At 53.3% G+C, this 18592-nt stretch overlaps 1 protein-coding gene across 5 annotated transcripts; it reads right to left on the bottom strand.

The window, feature by feature from the left end:
• Positions 1-939: 939 nt before the first annotated feature.
• ERN2 (endoplasmic reticulum to nucleus signaling 2) lies at positions 940-17353 on the bottom strand. 5 transcript variants are annotated; one of them, XM_077919161.1, is made up of 22 exons: positions 17100-17353; positions 14931-15048; positions 14750-14783; positions 13713-13785; positions 13496-13568; positions 12243-12365; positions 11907-12008; positions 10180-10441; positions 9931-10009; positions 9682-9832; positions 8907-9028; positions 8524-8697; positions 7226-7484; positions 6954-7047; positions 6061-6250; positions 4370-4469; positions 3898-4097; positions 3532-3679; positions 3004-3131; positions 2749-2872; positions 2531-2598; positions 940-2315 (listed from the first exon to the last, which is right to left on the bottom strand). In XM_077919161.1, the coding sequence occupies exons 1-22, from the start codon at positions 17184-17186 to the stop codon at positions 2139-2141; spliced, it is 2886 nt and encodes a 961-aa protein (XP_077775287.1). In that variant the 5' UTR covers positions 17187-17353; the 3' UTR covers positions 940-2138. The 5 variants fall into 5 exon arrangements, with proteins under 5 accessions (XP_077775287.1, XP_077775290.1, XP_077775289.1 ...); XM_077919164.1 differs by having other exon boundaries at positions 13713-13768; positions 17100-17121; XM_077919163.1 differs by lacking the exon at positions 8524-8697.
• Between the last annotated feature and the right edge of the window lie 1239 nt (positions 17354-18592).

Below are 18592 nucleotides of genomic sequence, written 5' to 3'. Positions count from 1 at the left end.
TAGCTGGGTTTCCCCAGCCACTTTGGGCGGCTTACAACATATCTAAAAACATAAGAAAAACATCAGTCCTTAAAACCTTCCCTAAACAGGGCTGCCTTCAGATGTCTTCTAAAAGTCAGATAGTTGTTTATTTCCTTGACATCTGAATGATGCTCGGGGTGCTGTGGGCAACACTGGCCTCTGTCCCTCTTTCCTCTCCCCCCCCCCCCCGCCCTCTTGCATTTCTGCCTCCAAAAGGCTCGCATGGCTACAAGCTCCCCAGGCGAATGATGCCGCTGGGGCTGGCCAGGGGGTGCTTCCCAGGCCCCTGTGGGGCAGTGTGAAGAGGCACCTCGTAGACCAGGGGCAGCAGTTGGGGCTGCTCAGAGGACTCCCAAGGAGAAGAGAGGAGAACACTACATGAGGGAGGGTGTTCAAAAAAGGGTGAGAGGCTGCTGACTCTGCAGGCAAGGGGTGACATGACTGGGCTCCTGAGCCCCACAGCGGTGAAATAGAAAGAATGTAGTTGGTCAAGGGAGCCGTGGACCACCCAAAAGGTTGAAAGCCTCTGGTTTAACTAGATACTGCATGAATAAGTACTTTATCTGTCCTGACTCATCCAAAGGCCAGGGATAATCGGGATTGGAATCCAACAGCATCTGAAGGACCACCAGCTTAACCTGAGTGACAGAGATGCATGTTTATAGTACCTGCCCTGTTATTTCCATTGCAAATTTAAAAAAATGATTTTAGCACTGATTGTTTACTTTGCTCTAAGCCGCCCTGGTATCTTATGGCGAAGGGTTGGTAAGAAATCCAATTAATAGCAGTAATCCAAAACGCTGGACATCGAGCCATTGAGGTGATTCTGTAAGCAAAATGTCTGAGAAAGCCCCTGTCTCGCGGGTGGGGACACACAACACTCTAGCCTCCCTTGCTTTTACATTTAAATATATACTGTTGTTTCTTTTACAAAAAAATCTTTTATTTAAAAACATTGCATTACAAAAACACTCAGAGGCAAATTATGAGCCAGCAAGACATCCTACCAGTGTACCTACAAATTGCAGCAATTGTCACTTGCTAGGATAAAACTCCACCCAAATACGTGCTCAGCAATTTAACAAGTGGTTGATGTGAGAGGTCAGAGGGAAGTAGCCAGATTGATAGAGCCATGTTGACACCACCAGCCTTTGTCAGGTAATGGACCCCCATGAGCTGAAGGATCTACAGGGAGAACTGGAGGCCACAGAGAACCTGTTCCAAGATCCAACCCCCCAGGCCCACCCCAATTGAAATACAGCTACCAGGAACAACTTTTTTTCTCACCTTCTACCCAGGAAATACTATTGCAGGGCTTAATCTCAGTCATTACCTCTCAGGTACCTCCCCTGCTTTTCCAGGGTGATACATGACCCTATCTGCCAGCAATGCCCTTTTGCATTTTACTCAGGAAAAATCATAGAATCTTAGAGTTGGAAAGTGACCCCAGGGTCATCTAGTTCAACCCTCTGCAATGCAGCAATCTCAGCTAAAGCATCCATGACAGATGGGGAGATGCCCACCCTCTCCTACCAATGGGCCTTTGTAGGAGAGGGTGGGCACCCCCTCCATAAACCTGGCATGAAACCTGCTCCAGAAAGCCCCCTCGCTGCAGTGGCAGCTTAGAGGTAGCTTCAGACTGCAGAGACAGGGACTTCCCTTTGATACCTATGCTGTCTCTGCTTGAAGATAAAGCAGTCCTCTCTTGCATGAAGCCCTGAAAAATGCTCTTATCAGTGGCATCTCCAGGCAGGGCTAAGAAACCCCAAAGAGTGACTCCCTGTCACTAGATGATAATGAGCTAAATGGCCCAGTGGTCTGATTGAGAAGGAACACCTCTGCATACTGTTCTTCTACCGAAAGGTGCTTTCTGCTCTACAGGAAATTTGCTTTGCCGAAAACACAATGATGGCAGAATCCTGGAGCGGCTTTGCTGAACTGGGTCCTCCTGCAAATGGTCCAGAGAGCGTGCTGGTGTACGCTGATGCCGCTGCTCAACAATGGAGGAAATCACCCCTCCGTAACAGGGCAGCCTGGGCCCCACAGCCAGTTCTTCCATCCTCCAAGGAGATCAGTTTCCTGCCATTTGCCGCCTACATGTCCCTGCGTGGTTCCCATCATGACGGAGGGGAGTAATATGCTTGCAACGGCCTCTCCGTGGCACAAATGCGCATGGCCTGGTATGTGTGCAGCAAGAGGCAGGGGAAGCGGGACGTGAAGTACTGGACAAATCCGCGCGGGACGGCCCCCAGGGTTTCCTGGACGCTGCTGGGCAGTTCGTGGTAATGGTGTTTCTGTAGGGAGAAAGGAAGTCAAGGGCCACCCATGGCACATCGCACAGAACCACCGTGGAATGGAGGCCGTAGGCTGGCTGCATGTTTGCATAGGCATATCCTTTGCACAGCTTCTGGTTCCACCTCCTGTTGGCCTCCTTGCTTTCTGCCCCACCAGCAACCACTGCTCTAGGGCAGGGACACACCTGGGTAATGGGGGGAAAACACAAAGGTACCTTATTCCTCATGGCCCTCAGGAGATCACGCACCGAGTTGCCTTTGTACGTACGGAACTTCCTGAGGTCTGCAGGAGGGAAATGGCACAGGTGAGCACCTTCGCAGCTGCTTTTCCAGGATAATTTGATGTTCTGCATGGTGGGTGGAGACTGTCTTGCCCCCTGTGGGTCAGAACCGGTGGGGAGGGGGAGGGGAACCCCAGAAGCAGAGCCTGTACCTGTCTGCAGGGGGATGGAGATATGCGTCCGCCAGTTGTCTCTCACCACCACTTGCCCTCTGGCCTCTAGTGCACGGACAACGGGCCCATCCGCCGGCTCCTTTTCAATGCGGTCGCTGACATCCTAGATGCAGAGGAGTTTGCTAAAAGCCCCCCAAGCTTTGCAAGCACGGTGAAGCCAGCACCAGGAGAGTGCTGCACCTGTTGGATTTCTGCCTGGCTTGCACCCCCCAGCTCACCTTCTAGGGCGCTCACCTGAAAGAACTGCAGCTGCTTCTCGTGGCTCCAGAAGAAGGGGTGCAGGAGGACCTGCGTGGCCGACGGACGCAAACGGGGGTCGCTGCTGATCATGGCTTCTATCAATTCTCGGCCGATGACGTTGTCTGGGGTGGAAGGGGGCAGGCAGAAAGTGAGCTGGGACCTTCCCATACATTCCTGGTTAAGCTTACAATACCCATGCAAGGTATCCTGGACATTATCAACGCTTTGCAGATGGGTGGGGCTGAGATTGAGAGTGACTTGCTTAAAGTCAGCTGCTGAGTCTGCAGAGCAGAGGCAAGGTTTGGTTCAGGGACATCGCAGTCTGTAGCTTCACCCTGATAGCTAGATCCATTCTCACCTGTCCTCCAGGTGAGCTTGGCTGCAAATGAAGCCTGCAGGGCAGAGGGTAGGTCAAACTCTCTCCATGCACAAAGGAGGAGGAGTCAGGGATGCTCCTCTCTGTTAGCAGACATGCCCCCCTCCCCACCTGCCCCACATATGATCGTGGGTGATGCTCCTCACCATGTGTCTCCTGTTGGAGATGCGCCAGCTGGTAGGCCCCGGTGAGGATGTTCGCCTGGCGGTGAAAGCCGTCTCCAAAGGGATGCTGCCCGCTGGACACGACATAGTAAAATATGCAGCCGGCCGAGAAGATGTCCACTGCACTCGTCTGCCGTAGACAAAAGGAGTCCTGGGGGAAACTGCCTCTTTCTTTGCTCCCAAAGCCAGACCCTTTGCTTCCCCACCACCACCCATCCCAGGCCACGTCAGGTCTCCAGCAGGCCTCTGGCATCCCCAACCTCCGTTGCAGAGAACCTCGTGATTCGCCCTGCCTGCATCGTAAACACAGGAGCCTGGGCAGGAGGGCTCGAGGCAGACGCTACTCACGGGGTTCTCCTTTGGGTCCTCCCTCAGCACCTCGGGCGCAATCCACCCCTCAGTGCCCGGAATGCCGGAGCGGAGGCTGAAACTGCACCGCCCCCTCTGCAGCTTCTTGCACAGGCCAAAGTCGGAGATGATGGCGCGGATCTTCCCGTGGCTGTTTGGGGCCGAGATCAGGATGTTGCAGGGCTTCAGGTCGCGGTGGACTGAGAAGACACACAGAGTGTTCATCGAATGGAGTGGGGAGGCAGCTGGTCCTCTGGGTACAGCCCCAGGTTCAATCCCCAACAGCATCTCTAAGTAGGTTTGGGAGAGACTCCTGCCGGAAATCTTGGGGAGCTACTGCTGTTGCCAGTCAGTGTAGACAATACTGAGCTAGGTGGACCCGGCAACTTTCTAGGTTCCTGTGCCCTTTGATGGGTCACCTAGGAACACCACCACCCGTCTTCAGGTGTGCGGATAGGGAGCTTGCCCTTACCTATGCTGAGGGAGTGCAAATGAGCCAACCCAGACATGGTCTGATGCAGCAGCGAGACGGGATCCAGACTTTGCCGGTTGAAAGTGGGGCTCTCCACATACTAAAAGGGGGACAGAAAGACAGGGCAGAATGACTTCGCTGGGGAGCCAAGGAGGGAGGTTCTGCCACTACCTTCCTGGTAGACCCTGTAAGAATCATAAATATGTGATTAAACTCAGTGGCGTAGCGTGGGGGGTGCAGGGGGGGCCGGCCGCACCGGGCGCAACATCTGGGGTTAGGGCAAATACACAGGTTAGGGGGCGCAAATCCACGGGTTAGGGGGCGCAAATCCATGGGTTAGGGGGCGCAAATTACTTGCCTTGCCCCGGGTGCTGACAACCCACGCTACGCCACTGATTAAACTTAGTCTCAGAAAGGTAACCTTAAAGGCCCAACTCAGAGCACAGAGATGAACCCATTCCTTACAAACCAAACAAATAACATTTTGGAGGGACTCAAATTGCAACCAGAGAACTTGAAAAAGCAAAGCAAGCCATGTACTCACGGTTTCATCAAAGTTTACTTTTCAGTATACGGATGTGGGCTTTTAACCTCTGCTCCCCTGCCCCATCTCAAATATTTTTGTTGGTAGGGATGCAAGTCAAAAAGTATACTGTTTCTAATATGGCCAGCAAGCAGGGTTTTCCTTTGTATTGTTAGCAAAAAGGAATCTCTTTGCCCAACATGGAGCTCGAACCCACAGCCCTGAGATAAAGAATCTCATGCTTTACCAACTGAGCTATCCAACCAGTGCAAGATGACACCTGTGTGTGTGTGTGTGTGTGTGTGTGTGGTTAAGTCCCCCAAGATACCATCACAAAAAGAGAACAGAAGGAGCCCATCCAACTGGCCTTGGGCAGTGGGAGCACCTCAGTTCTCATTACTCCAGAGGATGAATGGAGATGAAGTTCCCATCATCCTGCTGTGTCTGTAGTGGGGCTACCTTTGAAGGTGACCCAGAAACTACAACTAATCCAGAATCCAGCTAGACTGGTGACTGGCAGCAGCCGCCAAGACCATATAACACCAGTCCTTAAAGACCTATATTGGCTCGCAATACGTTTCCGAGCTGATCATTAAAGCCCTAAACAGCCTTGGCCCAGTATACCTGAAGGAGCATCTCCACCCCCATTGTTCAGCCCAGACACTGAGGTCCAATGCCAAGGACCTTCTGGTGGTTGCCTCACTGTGAAAAGTGAGGTTACAGAGAACCAGGCAAAGGGCCTTCTCGGTAGTGGTGCCTGCCCTGTGGAACGTCCTCCCATCAGATGTCAAGCAAATAAACAACTATCTGACTTTTAGAAGACATCTGAAGGCAGCCCTGTTTAGGAAAGTTTTTAATGTTTGATGTTTTATTGTGTTTTTAATGTTCTGTTGGGAGCCACCCAGAGTGGCTGGGGAGGCCTGGCCAGATGGGTGGGCGGAGCATAAGTAATAAATTGTTGTTGTTGTTGTTATCACCATCACCATCCAGGCCATGTGTGGCAAAGATGCCCAGATGCAAAGGACAGCCAGGGACCCCCTGCATGTGCCCAGAACTGGTATTGAGAAGCACGGCTGCCTCCGACTGTGGAGGCAGAGCGTAGCCATCCAGGCTAGGAGTCATCAATAGCCCTCTCCTCCCCACACCCCTCTTCCTCCCCACAGCTCACCTCCTGCAGCGTGGCAGAGCACAGCTCAATGGCGATGTAGTGGAACTGCCTGTCCATCTCTGTGCAGAAGTAGCGCACCACGTTGGGGTGTTCGTCCGACTCGCGCAGCAGCTGCACCTCCCGGTCCGCCAGGTGGATGCACTCAGGAAGCAGGCGCTTCACTGCCACTTGGCGCCCATCAAAGTGACCCCTGGCGAGGGAGAGGAAAGAAGCGGTCCATGGCTCGGCCAACCAGGTTGGCTCAGCTGCGCCCAGTCAGTTGCACCTAGACCCCAGGGCTGGAAACTCCCAGGTGCAAGGAGAGCTCCCTCTCTGGGCTCCAGGTGTCTTGGGAGGAAGCCTTCTTGGACATTGGTCTGCGCTTGCAGGTTGGACCACTCCCCTTCTCTCCTGCCAAAGCTCTCTCTCAATAAATCTCCCAACTCTCCCAGAAGGCAACACCTTCAGAGATGCCCTGCTGAGCTCTTGCTCCCTCTCTGCTTGGAGATCAGTCACAGAGCAAAAGGAAATGGTAGTGAAACAGCCAGCACCTGCATTGCATTCAGAAAATCCCCGGGTTCAATCCCCAGGTAGGGCTGGGAGACAATCCTGTCTGAAATCCTGGAGAGCAGCTGCCAGTCCATATAGACAATGCTGAGCTAGATGGACCAACACTCTGGCTCAGGACATAGGAAGCTTATAAAGAGTCAGACCATTGCTCTACGTAGCCCAGTATTGTTAACACTGACTGGCAGCAGCTCTCTAGTGTTTTAGAAAGGATTGTCTCCCAGCCCTACCTGGAGCTGTTGAGGACTAAACCAAGATCCTTCTGCATGTCTTCTCTGCCACCGAGTTGCGGACCTTCCAGGAGAAGGCAGGTCCTTCTGTTCCGGGTTCACCCAGGCACCTCTTACCTGAAGACAAAGGTGCCCCCTGCCCCACGGCCCAGGACATCTTTGGGATTGAAGGAGATCTTCCCCACCTGGATGGTTTCTAGGTCAGCACCCGCTGCGAGGAGAGAGGGAGAGGGAGAGCGGCTGATGCTCAGAAGGGCAGGTGGAGGCCACTCCAGGCTCAGAATGCCAGGTGTTGCCTGAATCCCACCTGGCTGAGGGAGCTCAGTACCCCCCCCCCCCCGCAAGCAAAATGAAAACCTTGGCTGCACCAGGACTTTGACCACACCAACCTGGGCTGCTGCTTCTGACAAGAAGACTCTGGCTCATCTCCCCATCCATCCATTCAGAAGAAGAAGAAGGGCCCAAACTCTGGTCTGGAGTTATTCCTGGTGAATCCCTGGAGGCTGTGGGGGGATGCTCCCCAGAGCTGTGACTGGCAGGGGGCCCCCCCATGCCTTGCTCCTGTTGCAGGAGCTGCAACTTCTCCTCCAGCTGCTGGTGCAGCAGCTGCTGACGCTGCTGCTCTCGGTTCTGTTGCTGTTGCATTTGCTGGGTGGGAGATAAGAATTATTATTATTAATAATGATTTATTTGTACCCCGCCCACCTGGCTGGGTTTCCCCAGCCACTCTGGGTAGCTTCCAACAAAGATTAAAAATACATCAAAATGTCACACATTAAAAACTTCCCTAAACAGGGCTGCCTTCAGATGTCTTCTAAATGTCAGGCAGTTGTTTATCTTTTTGACATCCGGTGGGAGGGCGTTCCACAAGGTGGGTGCCACTACTGAAAAGGCCCTCTGCCTGGTTCCCTGTAGCTTTGCTTCTTGCAGTGACGGAACCACCAGAAGGCCCTCAGCGCTGGCCCTCAGCGTCTGGGCAGAACGATGGGGGTGGATACACTCCTTCAGGAATGAAACACACCACCCATGTCTTTAGCCCCTTCCCCAGTATGGGAGTGGGAGGGCTACCTGGATCCTGGGCTGCCTGGACCCTGCCACAGAGTACACAGGTACTGGGATTTGACCTCCGAGGCAGGATTTAGCATTCCAAAGTTACTAGTCCTCATTGCTGTGCAGACAGCAGGTTCCCTTCCCATCATGGCGCAGGGGGCAGGTTAATATAAGAACATAATAAGAGCTCTGTTGGATCAGGCCAATAGCCCATCTAGACCAGTGTCCTGTTCTCACAGGGGCCACCAAGATGCCTGCAGAAAACCCACAAACAGGATTCAAGCACAAGAGCACTCTCTCCCCCTCCTGCAACTGGTATCCAGAGCCATTAGTGCCTCTGACCATGGAGGTACAGCATAGCCCTCATGCCTAGTAGCCACCGAGAGATAGCCCTCAGGACTATGGATTTGTCACATCCTCCTTTAAAGCCACCCAAGTCTGTGGCCATCGCCACTTCCTGCAGGAGTGAGTTCCATAGTTTAACAAGGAAGCACGTTCTTCTTTGAAGTTGAGGGCTGATCTCAGGGCAGAAAAGTGGGTGGCCTAGGCAGGACTAGAGAGCCAGGACTCACTGCTGTGTGTGTGTGGGGGGGTGAACAGTACTTCCCAAAGGGGAAAAAGACCAAAGCCCACTCACCCAAAGAAGGAGGAAGAAGAGCCCCCCGCCCAGGAACACAGCAGCCACACCAGCCGTCGCCAGCTCCAAGCGGCTGAACCCGGGGTAAATCTCTGTTTGCTCCATCTCCAAGCGGGGGTCTGCACTGTGCCAGCTATCCTCATCATGTGCCCTCTGGCTATGTGAGGCCAGGAACTGAAACAGGCAAATGCCATAATGATAAGCAAAACATACCCCTGTACCTACATATTAGGCACACAGACACCCTTGGCAAGCCTGCCTTCTGGAGCGTCCCCTCTCGCCATCCAGACCCCCACCCTGTCCAAGCACACACACTCCATTCTCTATCACAGAAGCAGCTTTAGCATGCACACACACACACACCCCACCCTTGTTCCGCTCACATCATCAAAGAGGGTCCTGGGAGAGGAGCTGTGGGACAGGATGACCTCTGGGCTCCTCCGCAGAGTCTGGGGGAAAGCCCTCAGCATGGTGGTGTGGACCACGGGTGGCAATTCGTGGTGCCCTGCAGGGAAATAAAACATTCTGCTTTATTTGTGGTTCTGCAGGTAAAGATAAAAATGTAAGGGACCCCTGGATCATTAAGTCCAGTCAAAGGCGACTATGGGGTTACGGCGCTCATCTCACTTTCAGGCCGAGGGAGCCGGCGTTTGTCCGCAGACAGCTTTCCGGGTCACATGGCCAGCATGACTAAACCACTTCTGGCACAACGGGACACCGTGACGGAAACCAGAGCACACGGAAACACCGTTTACCTTCCCGCCACAGTGGTACCTATTTATCTACTTGCACTGGCGTGCTTTTGAACTGCTAGGTTGGCAGGAGCTGGGACAGAGCAACAGGAGCTCACCCCGTTGTGTGGATTTGAACCGCTAACCTTCTGATCGGCAATCCAATCTGCAATGCTTGCCCAATGGAGTCACGTTGCTGCTGCTTGAGGGGGCATCCTGGAGCCATAGCAGTGGTTCCCAAAGTGGGAGGTATCATCCCTTCCCCATTTCTTTTGTATGCAGAGCAAAATTTTAAAAAGGGGGGCAAAGCTTCATAGTGTGTGTGTGTGTGTGTGTGTGTGTGTGCCTGCCTGCCTGCCTGCCTGCCTGCCTGTGTGCCTGCCTGTGTGCCTGCCTGCCTGCCTGTTTAGGGAGGAAGGGGACCCACCGATAAGAAGCCACTGGCTGTGGGGGATGGTGATGCTGCCCTGCGGGTACTTGACGCTCGTGCTGGGCGTGATCTCGCACTCGCCGGACTTCTGGATCGTCACGTCTTCCGTGGTGGGGCCACTGCTGCGGGCCAGTGTCAGCCCCTGAGGCTGTAGCAGGTGGGGACACACACACAAAAAAGGTTCTGTGAGCACCCTGCTCCTCCTCCACCTGCCCAGGGCCACCCAAGGGGTGAAGAGGCACTCACAACAAGAGCTGTGCCCTCGTGCACCAAGGACGTCAAGGCGTAGAAACCTGCCGCGTACTTGCCCACGTACAGAGTTGGCCTAGAAAATTGGGAAGTGGGGTGGAGAGAGTGCACATCAGTCACACCGTAGGGCAAAGCTCAACATTCTAGCAGAGAACTTGCCAGCACAACCTGAGCAGTCTCCCGCTTGCTGTGGATTGAGCCTGCGGAACTCACTGCCACAGAACACCCCACCCCCCAAATACCCACAGCAGCCGAGTCTTGGCAGTGAAGTCCTTGGTGGACTGGTAGTTCCAGTGGATGAAGAAATGAGTGTCTTGGGAGCGCAGGACGAGGTAGCGCAGACTCTCCACGGCAACGTTGAGGTAGGGCATCCGCCGCAAGCTGTCCTGGCGCCAGGTGTACACGCCAACCACAGGGGAGCCGTAGTCCTGCATCCACAGCACCTGCCCACTCTCCTTGCCAACCGTCACCAGCAGGCCGTCTCCACTGGAGGCAAAGTGGGCCATTTCTGGGCAGAGGGTGAAGGTTAAGGAAAACCAGTAAGTGGCTTCCCTGAACAATGTTATCTCGCTTTCCAGAAGGGTAGTTCCTGGTGCATCTGGTAAAATGGTCTGCAGTCCGTGCACATTTATGATGCAAGAAGAAAAGGTTGTCTTTAATGTGCCACAAGGCTCTATGTTGCATACCCTCCAAGTGTCCTAACTGTCCAGGGACAGCCCTGGAATTATGAAAGCAATCTCAGCTTCTGATTTGATCCAATAATATCCCTATTTCCCTCCTCCCAGCAACGCTGCCACTGAGCATCCACAGAAGAGGATGAGCCAGAGCTTGCCCTGAGCGATGGCAGTAGCAGCTGTGATGAAGCATCCCACTGCCTCTCCATGGCTGCTGCTGCTGCCAGCCTCTTCCCTTGGGCAGCTTGTAGCGGCTGCTGGAGATCAGGCAAGGAGGAGGAGAGGTTGCTGTCACTGAGGCCCAGCCCAGCATGATGCCCCAGCTCAGAGGGGCAGGCAGAGGGCAGGGCCACCCTGGGTGGGAAGAAAGGGGGAGCAGAGTGCAAGGAGTCTTGTTTTTGTTTTAAATGCTTTGTGCATCCACGTCTAATCTCACCCCTTTTTTTAAATTTATGTATTCGTGTGTCTTTCTCTTTTTGTAAATCTACCAAACAATAAAATCAAATAAAAATGGGATTAATGGGTTTTCTTAGGATGGTGGAGGGCATGTGAGCTGTGTCCCATTGGTGCTGTGGTGGTGGAAATGCTCAGGGGTGCAGGATAAAAAGAGGGGGTTGAGGAGGGTCACTTGTGGGGCACTTGAAGCAATGCCAACCTTCTCTTTGCAAACCCAGCTGCGAAAGAAAGTTGAGGGTGGGGTGGAGCATGGGGGGAGCTATGGGTGGGGGGAGCTGCACCCCCTAGATCCACAAAAAGTATTGGAAAGCATAGAAAGCAGTCAATTAGCTGAGGTTCTGCCTCCCCCAGCAGAAGCCTCCCTCCCTCCAATGAAAGCCTGCCGCCTGCAATGTCCTCTTTTTGGGGTATATAGTAGACGCTTGGGTTGCGAACGTAATCCATGCGGGATGCACGTTTGCAACCCGCAGTGTCCGCAACCTGCAGTGGCGCATCTGTGCATGCACGGGTTGCGATTCGACACTTCTGCGCATGTGCAAAACGCGATTTAGCGCTTCTGCGCATGCGTGACTGCTGAAACCTTGAAGTAACCCATTCTGGAACTTCCGGGTTTCGGTGGTCCGCAACCCAAAAAAACGCAACCTGAAGCGTCTGTAACCCAAGGTGTGACTGTATTTACTCATGGCTTCCCCCCAAAAGCTCAAAAACTTGGGGGGAAGGGGGATATTCTAAAAGAAGCTCAGAAACTTTGGCTACTCCCTAACAATCCTGGCTACGCCCATGGATAGACCCACATCACCTGCCCAGCCAGGGCCCTTTCCTTTTGCCTTTCCAGTTACCCACCGTAGTCATTGTTCTGGTCCTGAAACGGGACAGAGTATTCAAGGTAGGTGGCGTTCCAGCGCAGGTGGCGGGACTTGGTGTCATACATGGTGATGATGTACTCTGCAGGTGGAAAAAAACTGGTGTGGTCACAGAGCCTGTCACATCCCACCCACCACCCACTTCCAGGAGCAAGGCACACTCAAGGCCCGCAGGTTCTTGACCGCACCAGCGTTGGGCAAATGGTGTGGATATCTGCTTCCTGTGGGATTCTGCTCAGGAGCCAAGAAGAGAGTTCCTGATCCCTCCTGCAATAAACTATCACGTTTACAAGCCAAAAGGGGAACCCAGACTTACGAGTGCGTCCAATGTAGAGCAGTGGAGTTTGGGGGCACAGACCATCCCAAGCCTCGGTAGACAGTGTGGTCTGCTTCTTCCCAGATGCTGGATCCACAACAAACCATGTGTCCTCTTTTTTCCCTGGGGAAATTGCAGTGGGGAGAGGGATTTTTGCTTGGTACCCATTGCAGGTAAAGGTAAAGGGACCCCTGACCATTAGGTCCAGTCGCGGACGACTCTGGGGTTGCGGCGCTCATCTCGCTTTATTGGCCGAGGGAGCCAGCATACAGCTTCCAGGTCATGTGGCCAGCATGACGAAGCCGCTTCTGGCGAACCAGAGCAGCGCACGGAAATGCCGTTTACCTTCCCGCTGGAGCGGTACCTATTTATCTACTTGCACTTCGACATGGTTTCGAACTGCTAGGATGGCAGGAGTAGGGACCAGCCATCCCATAAGTGGGTGAGTGGCACTTTTGGCATAATCCGCCTCATTATATCTGAATGTGCACAGTGGCCCACACAAGCTCATGCCTCATTTCTAAACTGAAAAGTGCTGGGGATCAAATCTCCTTCTCACTTAAGAAATCTTTTGTTTATTTCAGTGGTTCCTGAATTTTTCTGGGCTACTGCCCCCTTGGTTCCCAATGCCTCCTACGCTGCAGCATAAAAAGCATTATTCAGAATAGTGGTTTGCATGACCCACCAAGGAAGATAACAACACAATAAAATTCAAAACAGGAACCATTATTGGCGCATTGATTCAAAATCCAGTTAAAACAGATTTGTTTAATTATAATTCAAGAAAACCTGATGAGTTTGATCCAGTGATGCCAGCTTTTCAGAGTGTGAAAAGTGCACCTGTCTGCCACCCCCTTGCCTCTCAGCTCCACCCCCCAGGTAATCCCACCCCCACTGGAATTTATTTGATAAAACTGTGTACACCACTTCATTGTAAATAAAACCTCTAGGATGGTTGTTCTGATGACTTTCTACAGTCCTTCACTGGTGAGGGAAAGGAACTCCACACGTACTCAGAGGCACTCTGATTCAAAATGCAAACAGGCTCCACAATACCCTCTGCTTCACATACTTGCTCAGCCATCCAGAAACTAACTAGGATCCTAATTGTTGTGGAAGTTGACTGCTGTTGCTTTAGTTCTCTGTACACCACTTAGAGATATATTTTATATATTAAGTGGTACAGATTTTTTAGTAGTTACCATCATCATTCCCTGACTCACAGCTGCCCCACACATCCCACCAGCTTATACCTGTGTAGAGAATCCCATCGGAGCTTCGGCAAGGAGAAGACTGGACCAGCTCAGGGATGGTGAAAGGCAGCTTCTGTAGCAGAGACAGATGGGCTAAGAGTAAAAAGGCAGCCCAGGGCCACCTCCCCTTACTTTGAGGGGGCCCTCCTGTGCTAGAGAGCCAGCCTGCCTCCCCTAGAGCCACCCAGCCTCCCTCCGCTGCTCCCAGGCCACTCACCATAAGGCCTTCCTTGTTCTTGCCTCCCAGGACATACAAGCTGCCATCATTTGGGTCTGGAAGAAATGCTGGCCTGAGCCAGGAACACAGGCGAAAGACAACAGCTGCTCAGTTGTTGCTGCTGCTCCTCTTCCTCTGGGCAAAAGTGCTCCCTGCCCCTTTGGGCAAGTGGCTACTTTGCTACGCTCAGAATTACAACTCAGGGGATCCACACACACCCCTCCACCGATTCACATACCACCAGCCAGCAGGCAATGCATCCCAGAGCCCTCTGCCAGCACCCCAGTCTGAACTTGGCACCCAGAGCAGAATTTGGCATCGGGAAAAGCTCATTCATTTTAAAAATCCCAGCATTTGTGCAGATTTCACAGAGCTGATTCTCACAGCCATTGTCTGGACCCCTGGAGCTGTAACTGCCCTCTTATTTTCCCTGATGGTTTAAGTACCATTTCCAAACCTTTTACCCCACCTCTCTGTCTCTTTCTTCTGCCTCTGACACCAGGGGTGGGGAACCTCTTGCCCAGGGGCCAAATGTGGCCTCCCAAGCCTCTCCATCCCACTCTCCCCAGGCCACACCTCCTATCCCAACCCTGATAATGCCTTTCCCTTGCCTGGATGGAAGATAGAATGGTGTGAGTGTGTAGCAACTAACCTAGTGCCCAGATATGAAATCTGCATTTCTTGCCACGCCCACTCTTGCCTATGGCTCCGCCCACTACAGAAGAGCATCTGCCAGAGGGTTGCCCCGAAGGGAAAATGGCTTTTGGGCTGAAAAGGGTTCCTTATTCTTGTCCTACAACATCTGGGACTGCATCTTGGAAACAGGCCAGGCAGGTGGGATGTACAAACTAACTACATCCAGGTTACTCTTAGGGCATGGAAAGAGGATGCTTATGACTGTCACCTCCAGACAAAACTGGGAACCCATCTGGCTGGCTTGCTGAAGCCCGTGGGAGTTGGGCTGTGGACTGGGAAGACAGCTGTTCCTACCAAGGGGAAAGCACCCCAGACCTTTTCCTGCAGGAGGCTACACTCACTCTGCCACGTAATCCGGCACCTGCAGAGGTGGATCTGGAAGGAGAAAGTGGAGGGGTGCTTACTCAGATTATTATTATTATTATTGTTATTATTATTATTATGGCCAGCCCAGCAAGGTGAAAGGCACCTAGCCAGTGCAAAACCCCAACCCAGCATCCATGGGTTTCTGCTGCTACTCACCATCCTTCAGGGTCCACTTGACATCTCCTGTCTTTCTGCTCACTGCGTGGAGGTTCCCGTCAAGGGTTGACACGAAGAGCAGCGTTTCTGCAACAGTGGATGTGCTGCCAGCAAGACACTGGGGGGGGGGGCAGGCCCGGAAGAGATGAAGTGGGGTGAATTTGGAACACAGAGCCACAGCAAGGTCCTTTTCCTGCCTTCTTGTGCACAGTCGCTCCAGAGGCTGGTCCTGTGCTGCCAGCTTCCTCCTCTTCCTTACTATCAGGGTTACCCTAGTAGAACTCAGCAGCCCCATCTCAACAGGTACCAGACAGCACTGCAGAGCCAACTAGGTGGCTGACTGGGTGCATGGTGGTAGGCTGGACCAGATGACCCTTTGGGTCCCTTCCAGCTCTTCTGTGATTCTACGACTCAGTCTAAGGCAGCTCAAGCCAAGGGCCTCTGCTCAGGAGCAGAACATGTGCTTGGCATGCAGAATCTCCCAGGTTCAGTTCCCTCATGGCATCTGCAGGAAGGGCTGGGGAAAGTCTTCCCCCAAGACCTGCTGCTGCTGCTGCCAGTCAGTGTAGGCTGTCCTGAACTAGATGGACCAATGGTCTTCTCGAAGCTTGATTTGAGTCTCATGGTGGTCCTGCCTGCAGCCTCCAACCCTGGCAGCAGAGCCTTCCCAGGTATACGATATACGATATCTTTATTGTCATTGTCCCATGCAGAGCAATGAAATGGAAAAACTACATAAAACTACATAAAAACTACACAAAATTACATAAAACTTTCAAAAACCCCTAAAAACTCTAAAACCCCATTTTAAAATACACTATACTATAGAGACCCCTTATGCTGCGTTTAGAACCAGAATTGCATTTGCGTAGAAACTGTTTCTCAGGCGGCTAGTCCTGGCCTTTATAACCCTAAACCTTCTTCCAGAAGTAAAAGAGAGGACCTAGTTTTGCCAGCCAAAATGGGGAGTGGGGAGGAAAGGGGACCCTGTGGGGAGCACTGGGTGGCACCCAGTGATGTGTGCCCTAAAGATCACATCCACCCCATATTTCTGAAGAGCTCCTATGCCACTCAGAGAAGCATGGAGCACAGTTAAGCCTTGGAGCCTGCTCCTGCAGGAGGCAGATGGGCTTTAAAAGAGGATGGCATAGATGGCTTTAAAGAGGATTGGAGAAATCCATGGAGGGCTATCAATGGCTAGTAGCCAGAGTGGCTATTCCCAGCCTCCTTGGTCAGAGGCAGCAATGCTTCAGCTGCTGGAAAGCACAGGAGGGGAGAGGGCCCTTGTGCTGGGCTCCTGCTTAGGGGTTTCCCATTGGGGCATCTGGCTGGCCCCTGTGAGAACAAGAGGCTGGACTAGATGCGCCATGGGCTGATCCAGAAGGCTTACTCCCAAGATACCTGAAGAAACGAGTTCCCACGCTTTCTCGGGGAAAGGAACAATAACGCTCGAAGTGGTTTGCTTGTGTGACATTTGTCCAACCCCACGACCCCGCCCCTCTTCCGGGTCTGCCAGAGAAACCCCTGCAGGAGGGGACCGGCCACATTCGGGCGCATTCCTGGAGGGCAACAGCCGGACTTGTGCCAGCTCACCTGCTGCGCCCGCCTGCCAACTCCAGCCGGGCGCACCCTTTGGGCAAACAGCTTAGCAAACACGGCGGTGGAGGGGAGAGCGAGAGTCTTCCTTCTCCTTCTCCTCCTCCTCCTCGGGACCAGGAGGAAAAAGCCAGCCTTCTCCTCAGTCCCCCACCCTGCTGTCTGAAAGCGCCCCATTTCCACGCCCCACTTTTCTTTTTGTCCTCGCGAAGGACTAGCGCCTTGGCGGGGCCGGCATCATGCTCTGCTTCAGGAAAAGAAGACTTAGGGGAGCAGGAAAGAAAGCCGTCTCCTCTTGTCTTCAAGGGCTCCGGGACTCAGAATAGCGCTGAATGGTGTTTCTTTTTTTGGGGGGGTGGATTGCTCCGCGGGCTTCCCAGTGGGCCGAGTCAACCCACGGCGGGGAGAGGGGGGTCTGTCCCAACGCCCTACGGGGGGAAGCCTTGGGCATCCCGACAGCATCTCCCACCAGCCCTGGGCTTAGGATCCGCTCCACTCCTGCAGCTGGGCTCGGCTGGGGCTGGTGGGCATCACATCTTAGGAGGCGACACCCCACGCCCCACTCAGCCTTACCTGGGCTAGCAGGGCGCCGAGGAGGAGGAGCAGCAGACGCGGTCCGCGGGTGCCCCGTCGGGGCTGTTGCTCCGGAGAGTGGCGCATGACTGCTCTTGCCGCGGGTTCCGGGCATCCTCCTCCTCATTTGTTCCAGGGGCCGCGACCACAGCCGAGACCCCCGCAAGCCCGACGCCCCGGCTCCATTCCGGCAGGTTCAGCGCAGGGAGGAGCCGGACCTGCCACGCTACCGCCTTCCCGGGCGCTGCTGCCCCACCTGGCACACGCCTCCGCCCCAGATCCGGGTCCCTGCCCTGCCCTGCCGGGACCAACAGCCAGGAGGACGGGGCTCTCCCCTTCCCAAACACTCCCCCCCCCCCCTAACGCCAGTAGAATAGGCACTCTGCACGCGCCCAGAGGCACACAGAGGATTTCAATTCTTTATGAGGATGGCTGCTTTTGCAAACACACGTGCATGTGTGTATGAGAGATTCCTATTTCTAAGGGTCAGGGCTTTCCATTGCTCAGACCCAGCCAGAACCAGGAAGTGGGACATCCTGGGCAGGGTGGTAAGGAAGGCTGCTGGCACTAATGAAGAGAGCAGAAGGAAGCAAAGGCAACAAGGGAGCATATACAAAGCACAGAGTGAGCATGTGCAAAGAGCCCTTCCTTTTTTGAGTTTGGAAAAAAGAACAGCCCTTCCCCCAAGTCCAGACCCCCCTCCTCAGCTGGCATTTTGAACTCCAGATCCCCCTCCCAGTGAAAGTAAGGAGAGCTGGGTTATGAGCTGGCAGTGCTGCTCTCACACACCTTTTCAGATACATCCTTGAAACCACAATCTGCCCACAGATCTCACTAGCAGGAAGTGCTGGACAAAAAACTGCGCAGGCGGAGAAGGAAACACATTGGAAGGACGTTACAAGGCCAACCAGGAACTCTTCTCTTTGGCCTTCACTGCATGAACAGCTGCCCAAGACCAGTCCAGCAGCTCCATGATGTTATATTAAACCTTTGTGCCCAAGACAGAGTAGCTTTTTATCCACTCAACAGGGATGCCAAGTACAGTGGTACCTCGGGTTACAGACTCCGCTAACCCAGAAATAGTACCTCAGGTTAAGAACTTTGCTTCAGGATGAGAACAGAAATCGTGCTCTGGCGGCCCAGCGGCAGCAGGAGACCCCATTAGCTAAAGGGGTGCTTCAGGTTAAGAACAGTTACAGGTTAAGAACGGACCTCCGGAACGAATTAAGTTCTTAACCCGAGGTACCACTGTACTCCTTCACAAAGTGCAGTGTTAAAATTATGGAACTTGCTCCCACAGGAGGCAGCGAATGATGTCCATCAACTTGGAGGTCTTTAAAATAAAATTGGACAAATTTGTGGAGGAGAGGGCTATCGATGGCTACCAGCCATGGTGGCTATTGCTTTGGATCTACAGTTAACTGAATACCAGTTGCTGGAAATCACAGGAGTGTTCTTGTGCTCTGGTTCTGCTAGCTGGCTTCCCATTGGGG

The sequence above is a fragment of the Podarcis muralis genome, chromosome 14 (genome assembly GCF_964188315.1).
Source record: "Podarcis muralis chromosome 14, rPodMur119.hap1.1, whole genome shotgun sequence".
In the NCBI taxonomy this organism is placed as follows: domain Eukaryota; kingdom Metazoa; phylum Chordata; class Lepidosauria; order Squamata; family Lacertidae; genus Podarcis; species Podarcis muralis.
The sequence above is the reverse complement of the archived record's forward strand: the minus strand, read 5'-3'. Positions and strand labels throughout refer to the sequence as shown.